Source organism: Mytilus trossulus, chromosome 2, assembly GCF_036588685.1.
Source record: "Mytilus trossulus isolate FHL-02 chromosome 2, PNRI_Mtr1.1.1.hap1, whole genome shotgun sequence".
Lineage (NCBI taxonomy): Eukaryota > Metazoa > Mollusca > Bivalvia > Mytilida > Mytilidae > Mytilus > Mytilus trossulus.
The window spans coordinates 82,532,196-82,547,439 of record NC_086374.1 but is presented as its reverse complement, the minus strand read 5'-3'; the positions used below and the strand labels follow the sequence as shown (position 1 = coordinate 82,547,439).

Genomic DNA, 15,244 nt, shown 5'->3' with positions numbered 1-15,244 from the left:
ATAAATCTAACTACGACAATAGTGTCATGAAAGTAATACTTGTGTATCAGCTCCTGCAGCATTTTTCTTTAGTTGATTAGGGTATGAAATGATCGTTACAAAGCACATTCACCAAAAATATATTTGGATTTATCATATACTTAGACTAAATAACATATGATTTTGACTGTATGATAGTTGCATTAAATTAAAGTATTTTCCATATTTTTCTAATTGGTGCTTAGCGGGCTGATATGAAAAGTTTATCACATGCTTCGATTGTTATCACATGCCTTTCCGTATCGTTATCACATGGCATTACGGTGATACTCTGCAAATTCCGGAAAATACACCTCAATACTATGTATTCAGGGAAAAACATTACAAAGCAGTGTACAAAACAATCATTTGAATACTGGAAAGTATATTGTGTAAAATTATAAAGTTAAATTAAAAAAAAAATATTATTAAATAAATGCATTTTTTTTTACTTTTTCTGAAACATAATTTAGAAAGTTACTTTAAAAAAGTTGACTTTTCCAAACAATGTTCATTACGTATATTGTTGAAATTTGTTTTTGTCGATTTGTCCATATTAAAATGTGTTTTTTCTCTCTCTTTAGGCTTATGATAGAAAGATTTCATATTGAATGTATCAAATTTTGGGTCCGACGTCCGTGAACTTTTTACTCTTTCAACTTCTTTTCCGGAACCACGTAAAAGGATCAATATATGAATCTGTTATTTTTCTCTACTGTTGAAGCATATGATAAAAAGATCATAACATGTCATTTTTCATATCGCATGTATTATCAGTCCTCGGTCAATATCAGCCCTAGAGCCATGTAATAATCTGATACATTTATGTAGTATATAATGATTCTTGTTCAATAATCCTCTGATAAACAAACTGTAATGTCCAAGGATTTATTTTGTCAATACCTTTCATACAGTCTCAGAACCAATTACATTCCAAAAGTTTCACATCTGTTTTTCATGCCACAATTATGCCCCACCTAAGGGCATATAGTTATCAAAAGCACCAGGATTATAATTTTATACGCTGTTTTTCGGTCTGTGCATCCATTCTTTCATCAGTCTGCCGCCCTTGCTTCTGTCCATCTTTCTGTCCCACTTCAGATTAAAGTTTTTAGTTATGATAGTTTTTGGTGTCAGAAGTTGAATGCCAAATATTTAAAGAGTTTTGACCTCAATTTCACATTCCACTGAATATAGAAAATGAAAGTGCAAGTTGTGCATCTGTGTACTATTGGACACATTCTTGTTAAATTATGTAGTCATATTTGAAATTACCATATAGTGCATGACCTTCATTTTGACCTATGTCTGTATATTTTCTAGTTATATCAGAGGTTTCCCGCCTGTGACACCTTACATTGGTACAAGTCCAACACTTTGTCATCTAATGGAAGAAAAGAGGGAATTTTGTTGTTTACGATTAAACAAAGTAAGTTTGTAAAATATTAAAGCATATTAAAACTGTATGATTATTAGCTTTATTGCATAGCAATATAATGTTTCCCACAGAAAGTAACCAAAAGTTAGCGTGTAATAAATTACAATATTGCACTAGTGCAATAATCTTCACAATTCATAACGTCATCAATGACAAAATCTTAGTTTAAACCAATTTTTGCTTTCAAATATTATATTGCTATATATACAATAAAAGGGTTATTGCATGAATATTGGAGAATATTGTCCCTTGTAGAAAATTCGACGCTGGGCAATGTTCCCCAATATTCATGCAATAACCCTGTAATATTACATGAGTTATACAAGTAGTATTGTTGAATATAAGACAGACTGCCTTGATGCTCTGTACAATTACCAATATTGTGTCTGTTTATCTTAGAATTGACTAGGATTCTCAGTTTCCAATCAAAGGTCAAGGTTTTTCTACAATCCTCCGACTTCCTTCACCAATACAAACTGGCCACCATGAAATAGTCCAAAAGTGGTGTAAAAACACCAACAATTAATCAATCTGTTTATCTTAGAATTAGTTTGACAGGCTTAGTTAGTCATTACATTAGAATTTGAAAAATCATTATTCATTTCAATATTGGCCAATGTCAATCTTATATTTTACAGTCACAATTAAGGAATGACTATAATATTTTTTCTGTCTATTAAAAAATAACATAAAATGCACACTGAATAACACGCGAAGCGGGTTATTGAACAGTGTGCACCACATTTTTTATGTTATTTGGAATAGACAGAAAAAATATTTCAGTCCTTTCTTATAATTTAATTCTGAATTCCTTTTTAAACCATAGAAAACCATGAAAAAACGTTGATGACATCACGGTCAAATGACTAAATTATGTCTATGGGCTGATATCAAAATTACGTCAGACAATCAGAAGACGCGTTACATCCAAAATTAAATTATATTCCTATCATGAAAAGTAAATTTGCTTCAGTTAATTCAATGATTGATGCCAAATTTTTTATTACTGGCTTTTTAGGTGTTGTGTTTTTTACCTTTCTTGATGTCTGTTAGTTTTATTGCTGCTTTTTATATGTCATAATTAATTGTGATTACCATGGTTACTATTGTAGACCTGTGAGCACTGTAGTTATAGTAATGCCAATGAATATAACTGGCACAACAGAACGATTATCCTTGCAGCTGACAATGCCAGTAATGGTATCTACAACTTTATAGTACCGCTAAGGTCACATGCTAGACCCAAATCTGCAATCAATCCTATTGTTCTTCTTCTTGAAAAAGAGTAAGTAAACATAATGTTATAGTACTGCTATGCTCACATGCTAGACCAAAATCTGCAATCAATTCTTTTGCTCTTCTTCTAGAAAAAGAGTATTATAGAAATAATGATATTAAGATATAGTATCTGCTATTTCCACTAAAAACTTTAAAAAAATTAATCTCAAGTCATACTGAAATTTTCATGACGACAAGTATTTCTTCTCTTAAGTTTTTTTGTGAAATGATTCAAAGGCTTTTCACAAAAATTTCATTGTTTTAGTCAATTAAATAAGCAGTTACCATTTGTTTTTGTCATCTAAATAAGAAGTTATATTGGGGTTAACACCAATGAGACTTCAACCCAAATACATAAATCTAAGAGTCGCTGTATTGTTTTTGTCAATACACAAGTTAAGAAAGCCATAATATCAAAGAAACATACATCCCTGCAAAATTTTCTATTACTGCAATTATACTATCTTAATTTTCAAAATATGTTCCTTTCAGGGGAGAAATAGTGTAATATAGAAAGTGTTGACATAAAATATTTTAAGGTTGTACCCAACACTTCCACTCAAATTAATTTGGCTCGTTTAATTTTCATAAAATTTTGACCATGTATTTATTAACTTTGACCCTTTAACAAAAATATAAAAATTTCAAAAATTTTGAACCAACCGTTTTGTCGGAAATATTACGCTGGTTATATAGCAGTTTGACAAACACCAATTTTGATCATTGAGAAGCTTGATCCTTTACAACACAACGTAATTAAAAGGTTTAGACGACTTTACAGAGTTATCTCCCTGTAGTGTGAGGTACCACCTTAAGCACTTTTAAACAATCAATGAGGGTAATGTTCTATAGAAATTGTTTTTACCCCTAGTTTTAATGTAAATATTTCATTATTTCAGTCCTGCTTCCACATTCCTAGAGACAATCTGCCATTTCCCTATGGTTTACTGGATGAAAGGTTCCATAGAATGGTAAATATAAATCAACGTTTTTATACTAAAGATAGAGAGTAACAATATCTTACTGTATCACCTGTATAGGTCAATTTTTTTCCACAAAAAGTAAATTCACAAAAAGTTTAACTTTATAAAATATTTTTATACGACCGCAAATTTTGAAAAAAATTTCGTCGTATATTGCTATCACGTTGGCGCGTCGTCGTCGTCATCGTCGTCGTCGTCGTCCGAATACTTTTAGTTTTCGCACTCTAACTTTAGTAAAAGTGAATAGAAATCTATGAAATTTTAACACAAGGTTTATGACCATAAAAGGAAGGCTGGTATTGATTTTGGGAGTTTTGGTCCCAACATTTTAGGAATTAGGGGCCAAAAAGGGCCCAAATAAGCATTTTCTTGGTTTTCGCACTATAACTTTAGTTTAAGTTAATAGAAATCTATGAAATTTTGACACAAGGTTTATGACCACAAAAGAAAGGTTGGGATTGATTTTGGGAGTTTTGGTTTCAACAGTTTAGGAATTAGGGGCCAAAAAAGGGCCCAAATAAGCATTATTCTTGGTTTTCGCACAATAACTTTAGTTAAAGTAAATAGAAATCAATGAAATTTAAACACAATGTTTATGACCACAAAAGGAAGGTTGGTATTGATTTTGGGAGTTTTGGTCCCAACAGTTTAGGAATTAGGGGCCAAAAAGGGACCCAAATAAGCATTTTTCTTGGTTTTCCCACCATAGCGTTAGTATAAGTAAATAGAAATCTATGAAATTTAAACACAAGGTTGATTTCATCAAAATTGAATAATTGGGATTCTTTAATATGCCGAATCTAACTGTGTATGTAGATTCTTGATTTTTGGTCCCGTTTTCAAATTGGTCTACATTGAGGTCCAAAGGGTCCAAAATTAGATTTAGTTTGATTTTAACAAAAATTGAAACCTTGGGGTTCTTTGATATTCCGAATCTAAAAATGTACTTAGATTTTTGATTATTGGCCCAGTTTGCAAGTTGGCCCAAATCGAGGTCCAAAATTAAACATTGTTTGATTTCATCAAAAATTGAATAATTGGGGTTCTTTGATATGCCAAATCTAACTGTGTATGTAGATTCTTAATTTTTGGTCAAGTTTTAAAATTGGTCTACATTAAGGTCCAAAGGGTCCAAAATTAAACTAAGTTTGATTTTAACAAAAATTAAATTCTTGGGCCTCTTTGATATGCTGAATCTAAACATGTACTTAGATTTTTGATTATGCGCCCAGTTTTCAAGTTGGTCCAAATCAGGATCTAAAATTATTATATTAAGTATTGTGCAATAGCAAGTCTTTTCAATTGCACAGTATTGTGCAATGGCAAGAAATATCTAATTTCACAATATTGTGAAATAGCAAATTTTATTTTAATTAAGAGTTATCTTTCTTTGTCCAGTATAGTAAGCAAGAAATATCTGCAAGAATTTTTTTTAATTGGAGTTATCTTTCTTTGTCCAGAATCAACTTAAATCTTTGTTATATACAATATACAATGTATATTCACTTTTTACTACCAACTGATAAATTTAAATAATCTTTACCATTCAGTGATAACAAGCAGTTTTTTTACATCTTAATATTTTATGATGTATTTAAATGAGTAGTAATTGTTGCAAACTCCATTAGAATATTTTAATTGAAATTAGTTTTGGAATTATAAGAGAAAGGGGGATGTGATTAAAAAATTGGGTATAATTTTTCTCATTTGAAATTTCATAAATAAAAAGAAAATTTCTTCAAACATTTTTTTGAGAGGATTAATATTCAACAGCATAGTGAATTGCTCTAAGAGAAAACAAAAATTTTAAGTTCATTTGAATACATTCATTCTGTGTCAGAAACCTATGCTGTGTCAACTATTTAATCACAATCCAAATTTAGAGCGGAATCCAGCTTGAATGTTGTGTCCATACTTGCCCCAACCGTTCAGGGTTCAACCTCTGCGGTCGTATAAAGCTACGCCCTGCGGAGCATCTGGTTAATCTATATTTTCCAATTCAATTCTGGTACAGGACACAAATTTGCTTATCAATGTTAAAAAAATTAACCCACACATCTGACTAATACTGTGTAATTAGGAGATAACGGTATTGTAATTTAAGCTCTGACAGCATCAATTGGTGATTTGATGGTCGCAAATTAAATTTACTGGCGACGTGTTAGCATAGACAGTAAACAGGTATTTGTGACCATCAAATCACCAATTGATGCTTTTGGAGCTTAAAATACAATATCTCCATTCTAATAAAACTGATAGAAAACAACTTTGAAACATACATTTAAAATCTGTCATAAGTAGTCTGCTCTTGCGCATACATTTTCATAGCATCAATTGTAAATTGATGCCATGTAAATTATTGATGTTATCCAATGAAAATGAACGTAACAAATGATGTTTCAATAGAATGAATGTTGTAAGTAGAATTTCGATTATGATGCATGCATTTCTTTTTAGCATTGATGATATATTGAAAGCTAGTATTAATTTGACTAATACTATGTTATTTGGGTTGTTAGTAGAATTTTGATTTTAATGCATGCATTTCTTTTTAGCCTTGAAGATTTGCTAGAAGCTGGTATAAATCTGGCTGATAATGTGGTAGTTGTCAACAAGGAGACATCCAACTCAAAAGAGGATGAATTCTTAGCAGATTGTAATACTATTGTAGCTGTCCAGACAATATTCAGGTTAGTGGTCATTTTGTTATTAAACTGACCAAGAATTTTTTTTATTAAACTGACCAAGAAATTTTGTTATTAAATTGACCAAGAAATTTTGTTATTAAACTGACCAAGAAATTTTGTTATTAAACTGACCAAGAAATTTTGTTATTAAACTGACCAAGAAAGAGAATGTAGTTCTCACAAAAGTAGTGTAATATAGGCATACCACCTTTCCCAAGTCAGGGATCATAGGTTACCAGTTACGTTAGCAGTTTATATTTTTCTGGTTATAAGATGTTTTTTGTGGACTAGACATCAGCTCTGCTAGTTTCCTCTTAACTCGTGCATGATTTGTCTTGTATTGAATTGAAGGTTTTAGAGCATATGGTGTTGAAACTTGTGTCCATGTTTGAAAACTGTTTGTTGGCTGATATGTATATTCAATATATGCTTTATATGTTGATGTGAAAAATAAGTTTTAAGTTTAAACTTCTGTTTTATTCGTATAAATACAATCAAGTGTGTTGATGGATAATCCGTACTTTTGTTATTTTGTTCAAAATTGGAATTTATTGTACTGATATGGCCAAAGTACACTTTAATTTAGATAATTCACACACTAAAAATGTTCAGCACAGTATTTTTTCTCTGTTCAATTATATATCATCAATTAATATTAGTCTATCTTGATGCTTTGATAAGGCATAGAAATAATTTTAATGCATTTATTGTATTATATATTTTTAGACTTTTCCCAAGTGCCAATATAATAACAGAACTGTCCCAGTCTTCTAATATGAGGTTCATGCAGTTTAGACCAAACGATCAGTACTCATTTACTCTTGCCAAACTAGAAAAAGTGAGTATGTCTCTTGACGAGCATGTGATACAGACCCAATGATCAATACTTGTTTACTCTTGCCAAACTAGAAAAAGTGAGTATGTCTCTTGACAAGCATGTAATACAGACCCAACGATCAGTACTCATTTACTCTTGCCAAACTAGAAAAAGTGAGTATATCTCTTGACAAGCATGTGATACAGACCCAATGATCAGTACTCATTTACTCTTGCCAAACTAGAAAAAGTGAGTATGTCTCTTGACAAGCATGTAATACAGACCCAACGATCAGTACTCATTTACTCTTGCCAAACTAGAAAAAGTGAGTATATCTCTTGACAAGCATGTAATACAGATCCAACGATCAGTACTCATTTACTCTTGCCAAACTAGAAAAAGTGAGTATGTCTCTTGACAAGCATGTTATACAGATCCAAAGATCAGTACTTGTTTACTCTTGCCAAACAGGAGAAAAGTATGTCTTGTGATAGAGACTTGCCTTTTAGGGATCGCTTTACTTAACTAAAGATCAATGTTTGCTGATTATATCACATGTAGAGGGAACACATATTAAAACACAAAATTGCTTAGGTCAGACTGAAAAAGCTTTGCAATCCAAAGAAGATGGTTTCCACCAAAAATCCAGAATTTCTGATTTTTTTGGTACAAATGGAAGTAGTTATGTGCCAGCAGTTTTACACTATTTTTGGAAGCTTCTGGCCTCTATGCGGAGTGTGCCAGAAAAAAACAGTTTATCCAAATTGAATTTCAAAGTTTGTATTGAGGTTCAACCTGCACCTACATTCTAAGAAATATACCAACAAAAAGCCTTAGTTTGTGGGAACCTTCATCAATTTCAAATTACATATCTTACATTTTACCTCTTAGTCTTACAGTATTTAAAGCTATTAAAGCCAAAAAAAAATAGTATTTTGGTTAGAGGGCATACTATTACTAATATTACAGCCACTGCACCCCAAGGGTAAATACTTTGTCATAACTTAGCTATCTAAACTGTAAATTTTCAAAAAATGAATTGGTGAGGAATGCAATTAAAGTAGTTTTAAAAAAAATATATGCTCTTCTTTTCAGAAAGAAAAATCCAGAGGATCAAACCTGTCGTATATGTTCCGAATACCATTTGCGGCAGGGAATGTGTTCAGTGCCAGTATGTTAGATACAATATTATATCAGGTATGGAATGACAAATTAGATGCAGTTAAATTATATACTACCAATATGTGGTCTTAAAAAAAAGACCTGGCTGGTTCGGATTGATTTTTAATGTCCAGTGACAAATATTACATACATATGAATACCAGACAATGGGGTAAATAACAATTTTAACAGAAGTCATGGACACATTAGTATGACTTGCAGCCAACCAGTCTTTGCTTTTACTTCTCCTTACTGGTTGCTTAGCAGACAGACAACAAACAATTATTTTCCTGTTTTTTTGTTTTTTATGCCCCACCTAGGGGCATTATGTTTATCAGTGTGTTTGTCTATTCCCTTGACTATTTGTCTATTCATCCATCAACTTAGATTTTGATGAAGTTGAAGTGTGATCAACATGACTCTTAATACACTTAAGGATATGATATTTCTAATTTTAATGCCACATTAGAATTTGGACCCCAATTTCATGTTCCACTGAACATAGAAACTGTAGTGTGAATGGGGCATCTGTGTCCAGATCTGTTTATTAAACACACATTTTGTTTTCCCTGGATTTTGATCGAACCCATGACATCTGCCACTCATTTATAACTATTACATATGTAAAGACCTTAATTCACTTTCATTTTAGACTTGTTGTTGCACAACTTGAGAAGATAAAGGTTTTTTTATTTTATGATTGTCATTTGTGTTAAGTCCAGTGGCAAATAGATCATGCATACCCTCAACATGCATGAAATATTTATGAATATTAGTAAACACTGATCATTAATATTTGTTAATACATGTATGTTTTTATTTGGAAGTTATTTTAATTAGTTTTTAGTTTAGTTTCAAACTGTATATTTAGTGCGAGATAAAGAATAAGTATATATATTAATCAACATTACACTCTTTTTTAAGGCCTTTGTGAAACCATATGTGATAACATTCACCAGATTATTACTTGGTGTAGATCAAGCTGTAGGATCAGGTCATTTATCTGTAGTAAGTATGATTTTTAAAATGTCAAAGGCTAAACTTGTATGAATGAATTAAGAGCTGATGATAAGAATTTCAATGAACTGTAAAATTCAGGATTTTAATAAACTATGAAGTTCAGGATTTCAGTAAATTATGAGGTTCAGAATTTTCATAAACTGTGAGATTCAGGATTTCAGGATTTCGATAAACTATGAAGTTCAGGATTTCAATTAATTGTGAGGTTCAGAATTTTCATAAACTGTGAGATTCAGGATTTTAGGATTTCGATAACCTATGAAGTTCAGGATTTTAACAAAACGCTGACAATCAGGATTTCAATAAACTATGAAGTTCAGGATTTCGTTAATACATTGTAGTATACATATATAATTAAGAGGAGATGTTGGATATATGTAAATCAGGTAGTTACTCAACAACAAAAATAAAAAAAAAGAAATATCCAGAGGGCAACCCACAGTCTTTAACATATAGGTTTCTATACATTATGTCTAATTCTTTATAATTTGGAGTCTCTTAAGTTGTTAATAAATTTAGCAAAAACAATTAGAGAGTTGCTTTCAACACTGAATTCTTCAAATAACAAAAATCATCATTAAAATATACCATAAGACAACCACTACTGAGGTTTGTGACTTGACACAGACATACCTTTGAATATGTGGTATGGTTAAACTATTTATTTTAATCTCCACTCTCCCCCTTTTTAACCTCATCGAGTTGACTTTACACATAAATAAAATATGTTTTGCATGTTTATTTTCAGATGAAGATAAAGAAGGAAGATTTATGGATTAGAACATATGGAAGATTGTACCAAAAGTTTTGCTCTACAACTTGTGAAATACCTATAGCTATATATAGAACTCAGTTACAGAGTAGTGGGGAGAAAACTCCTGTAAGTCTATTTTTAAAGGAGAACCCAGTCTATATTTAGAACCATATATTTAGAACCAAGTTGTATGTAGAAATGTTAACATACTCATAAATTTCATTCAGAATCTATATAATTTCTTTCATTGAGAACCTATATATCTACTAAAAGTGTGATTTTTATGCCCGGCCTACGATAGTAGAGGGGCATTATGTTTTCTGGTCTGTGCCTCCGTTCGTCAGTGCGTCCTTTCGCTTCAGGTTAAAGTTTTTGGTCAAGGTAGTTTTTAAAGAAGTTGAAGTCCAACAACTTGAAACTTAGTACACATGTTCCCCATGATATGATCTTTCTAATTTTAATGCCAAATTATAGTGTTGACCCAAATTTTATGGTCCACTGAACATAGAAAATGATAGTGTGAAGTTCAGGTTAAAGTTTTTGGTCAAGGTAGTTTTTGATGAAGTTAAAGTGCAATCAACTTGAAACTTAGTACACATGTTTCCTATGATATGATCTTTCTAATTTTAATTCAAAATTAAAGTTTTGACCCCAATTTCACAGTCTACTGAACATAGAAAATGATAGTGCGAGTGGGGCATCCGTGTACTATGGACACATTCTTGTTATAGATATATAGAAAGCTGTTGCTTTATAAGTAAACATGGTTTTACAGATATTAAATTAATGACAGAATAATTTTTTTCACCCATGAAAATTAATCTATAGATGAAAGACCTTGTTTTCTTATAGCTTTATGAACAGCTTGTCATGAAAAACTTGTTTGATAAGAAAAAAATTTTGATGAATATTTACGTTATATTATTATCTTTATAACCTATTTAAAACTTGAACTGTATGTTTAATTTAAAAGTGAATGATCACACAAGAACATTAATTTGATGATGGAGTGATAAATTTTAATATTTTTGGTGGGCTTTTTACTTTTCTTTTTTCCTTTTTCTTAATTTTTCCAGGTTTTCTCTCTTATAAAATACACTCATCACACTCATATTCTTAAACTGTTTTAATATAAAGGATATGCAATTTTATTTTATTTCATGATTCAAATAGTCTTGAAATAATTACATTTACATACTGAAAATTTAGAAATATTGTGATGTTTTCATTTTAAAATGGGATAAATATGACATTATCAGTAGCAGTCTAAAATATTCCTTACAAAGCAACTAAATATTTTTATCTTAAGATTTTTTGTGAAAAGGGCTACAGGTTTCACATAAACAAAAACTTGCATTCATTTTTTCAGCAGGGATTTGCTATAAAAAAAAGTTATAATCAAATTAATTAGATAAATTTCTGCATTTAATGAGCAATCATTGATTCCCAATAATAAATCCATGCCATTAGTTTCTGAATTTACAGGATCTATCAATTATATCTGCCATATTATGAGAAGATGCTTAATCAAGGAATTATTAGAATCTGGAATAATTTTGAATTCTGGAAAATTGATTAGAAATGTATGAAGAAAACTAACCCAACTAAATATGCTTAGCCATGCGTGCATGGCTAAGGTGAATTTTACTTTCACTATAATTTCAGTTCGAACTAAATAACCCCCTTAGCCATGCATGCATGGCTAACCCTATTTAGTTGTGTTAGTTTTCATCATACATTTCTAATCAATTTTCCAGAATTCTAAATTATTCCAGATTCAAACAATTCCTTGTTCTTACCATTTACTGTGGATTCATTTATTATTTTGGATACCAATTTTGGTGGATTTAGAAAAAACTGAAATTTTCAAGAAAATCTATTTAACTAATCTCAAGAAAATATTAACTTCATTGAACATTTAAATTCATGGCTTACCTATGACCACGAAATCGATTAAAATCGGTATCCCAGAAATAATAAGCATCATCATATATATAATGCCCATGTATAGATGTATGTAGCATTATACATGTATTTGGTTTGCTGATATTATTAACCTTAATGTAGTGGTATGCTGACAGCTTCTTTATTTTTGTTTTTATCCTACATAGAGCTCAACGTTTGCAGGGCGAGACCAGTCTGCACTCAACTTAGCATTTAGAAACTCAGTTGTAAGTAGCTAAACATGTTTCCGTTGATTATTTTAGTGCTTAAACCCATATTTCTTTTTGTTATTGTATAAGGCACATTAAGGGGAACGGAAAGGGAGAAAAAGAAAAAAATGGACAGGGACTGATCAAAAGTTACGAAAAATTAAAAAATGAGATATCATATTTGGAAATTTTAAAGCTTTGAAAATGCATTCGCCTTTCCTGTCTCCCAATAAGAAACAAAAAATCTAATGTAAAAAAAACTTTATGAGTGAAAACATTTCCTAAAACGCTTGCATGGATATTTTAATATCAAGGTCCTAAAATCATCACTTCTATCTTTTCATTTTGTTGTATAGTTTTTCTCATATTTATCATCTGTATGCAAGATTTTATGCAATAGTTTTCTAATTAGATATTTTGTAGATTGTCACATGAAATATTATCTTCCAGACTTTAGGCCATAAATGTGTTTCAGATGATATCGTCCTGAATATGCATGAAATATTTGCAACTGGATGTTACGCAACCAACAATCAATCAATGTGTTTCAGATGATATTGACAGCACCCTTTTACTAAAGTTTTTACTGAAGTTTCCCAACTGGACCATAACTAGCAATGTCAGTTATCCAATTATTACACATAAAAGAAAAAAAAATGTTTGGTTTGGTCCATGTGTTGCCTATTGTGAATTGTAATATTTGGTATTGCATGTAAACATAAAAGCAAAGGTTAAATGCTATAACGTCATGGCTTTCATCATTTAAAGTGCTATAGTTATTCATAATCTGTCATGAATAAAATGTTTTGTAAGAATGGTGATTTATACTATAAGACATATTGCCTATTTTCTTTAGAAAAGAAGAAGACCAGAACCATCGAAATCACAACCAGAAGTAGGCTTAGCATGGTTTTACTCTTTACCTTCTTATCTTTATCTAGTTATTGGGGCTATTATATTTTATCTGCTTTTAGAGAGAAAAATCTTTAGTCTGCCTTTAGAAGATAAAGGAGTTTGATTTTTTACTAAAAAAAATCTCTCTTTTATGTTTTTAAGTTTGTTTTTTTTTCTCATTGTTGTCTCATTTAAACATATATTTTCAAAAACATTTTGCTCACACTTGTAATTATAAGATTCAGCTTTGCACACATTCGTTTAAGTTTATTTTTTGGGACTAATTTTTAAATGTCATTGACGACTCACTATGATAAAATATATTAGCCCTAACCATTCATTATATAACCTATTAGAGTGAATGCAGTTTTAGAAACACTAATCAAGTTGTTGAAAGAATGTTTATTTTTTTAGAAATTTGATATATATGATATGTATATACTGTGGATTCATTAATATTCGTTGGATACCAATTTTCGTGGATTTCATGGGTACAGGAGAACCACGAATTGAAATGTTTAACGAAAAACAAAAGGAATGAGTGTAGACTTTGCCAAAACCACGAAATTAAATATCCACGAATATGTCAATTTTCCTCAAACCACAAAAATAGGTACCCACTTAAATAAATGAATCCACAGTATACCTAATTTTGTGTATGTCTGCATATTACTGGACACAGGCTATATTACTTTTGCTTTATTTTTCACAGCTTGAGGTGTATTTTACCTTTCACAGATTGGCTGCTCTGTATATAATATATGTATATATATAGGTGTAATTATTTATAAAGCTCTGTATATAATATATGTATATATAGGTGTAATCATTTATAAACTGTCACTTTTATTTAGATGAATGATCCACAAAATCTGCATACAAGCACCGTCTATTTATTATATACAGTTTGTTTATTCTTTGTCAAAAACGTCATACATGTAATATTTATAGTTAACGTTTTTAATTCTTTCTCTGATACTTCAGAATTATAAAAGATGTTAGCATAGGTGGATCCAGGGGGGCCTGTGCTCCCTCCTTTTTCACACTATTGGTGGTAAATTTAAAAAGCTGTTGAGATTTGTTACTCTAAAATCCCACCTAAATATAATTCTTCTGCTGATGTGTTAGGTAAATTGTCTTTAAATCATCCGCCACCATTATCCTTTCTTCCTGAGAAAATAACCTTTGTTGAAAAAATCTAATAGAAGCTACTAGATGACCTGAATTGTTACGTACTACATGATGTGTGTTTTCATATGTTTGGCTTTCTTGAATTTGCTTTGTGTTAAAAACCCTTATAAAAATCAGTGGCGGATCCAGCCATTTTAAAAAGGGGGGTTCCAAACCCAGGACAAAGGGGGTGTTCCAACTATATGTCCCCATTCAAATGCATCGACCCCCGGAACCCCCCCTGGATCCACCAATGAAAATACATGATAAACAAGACTTTTAATAATAAACCAACCATTCTATTTCTTCATTTCTGTGAAATTTATAAAAAGTTTAATGTTGCTGATTTAAGTTTAAAAGAATTGTAAGTGAAGCATTATGAATGCTTACATGATAAAAAACATTTTGTACAATGTCATGTGATTGTCATGTGATTGCAGTGGTATTGGTTTGTGTGTTATATAGATAGTCTTGTTTTAGAAGGTGCATCATTGTGTTTAGGATAGAGAAGAATATATATACTGCATGTATACATATAATGGGAAAATGTCTGAAGGAACTGCATGAGTTTTTCAATTAAAGTAAAATAAATTTTAAATAAATATAGACATTTTAAGATAACTGGTGAATATATTATTTAAATATAATTGAATAGTTTCAATTTTTTTTTTTGAAAATTGTTATTATAAAACGCTTGAAATGGCAAATTATCTTTTTTACTCTTTTTATTGTGAATTGATGATTTTTTTGTTAAACAAATGATTGTTAAGATTGTTAAGATACAAAAATGTTTAAAGAGGGATTTTGTAAAAACCAATTTAGCTATGCTTAATGGATTCATTTTGTCAATTTAACATTGAATTTTCTTGTA

General features: G+C 30.6%; 1 protein-coding gene across 3 annotated transcripts in view; it reads left to right on the top strand.

The window, feature by feature from the left end:
* Positions 1–15,244, top strand: part of LOC134708149 (potassium channel subfamily T member 2-like) — a 94,364-nt gene that overhangs the window by 72,634 nt on the left and 6,486 nt on the right. For 2 of the 3 annotated variants that reach the window (XM_063568468.1, XM_063568471.1), the window contains 10 exons: positions 1,342–1,447; positions 2,569–2,741; positions 3,634–3,705; positions 6,273–6,407; positions 7,131–7,242; positions 8,317–8,418; positions 9,307–9,390; positions 10,151–10,282; positions 12,268–12,327; positions 13,166–13,204. In XM_063568468.1, coding sequence (XP_063424538.1) covers positions 1,342–1,447; positions 2,569–2,741; positions 3,634–3,705; positions 6,273–6,407; positions 7,131–7,242; positions 8,317–8,418; positions 9,307–9,390; positions 10,151–10,282; positions 12,268–12,327; positions 13,166–13,204 — 1,015 coding nt within the window. The remainder of the gene's footprint in view (positions 1–1,341; positions 1,448–2,568; positions 2,742–3,633; positions 3,706–6,272; positions 6,408–7,130; positions 7,243–8,316; positions 8,419–9,306; positions 9,391–10,150; positions 10,283–12,267; positions 12,328–13,165; positions 13,205–15,244) is intronic. The other variant, XM_063568470.1, reaches the window with a different exon arrangement.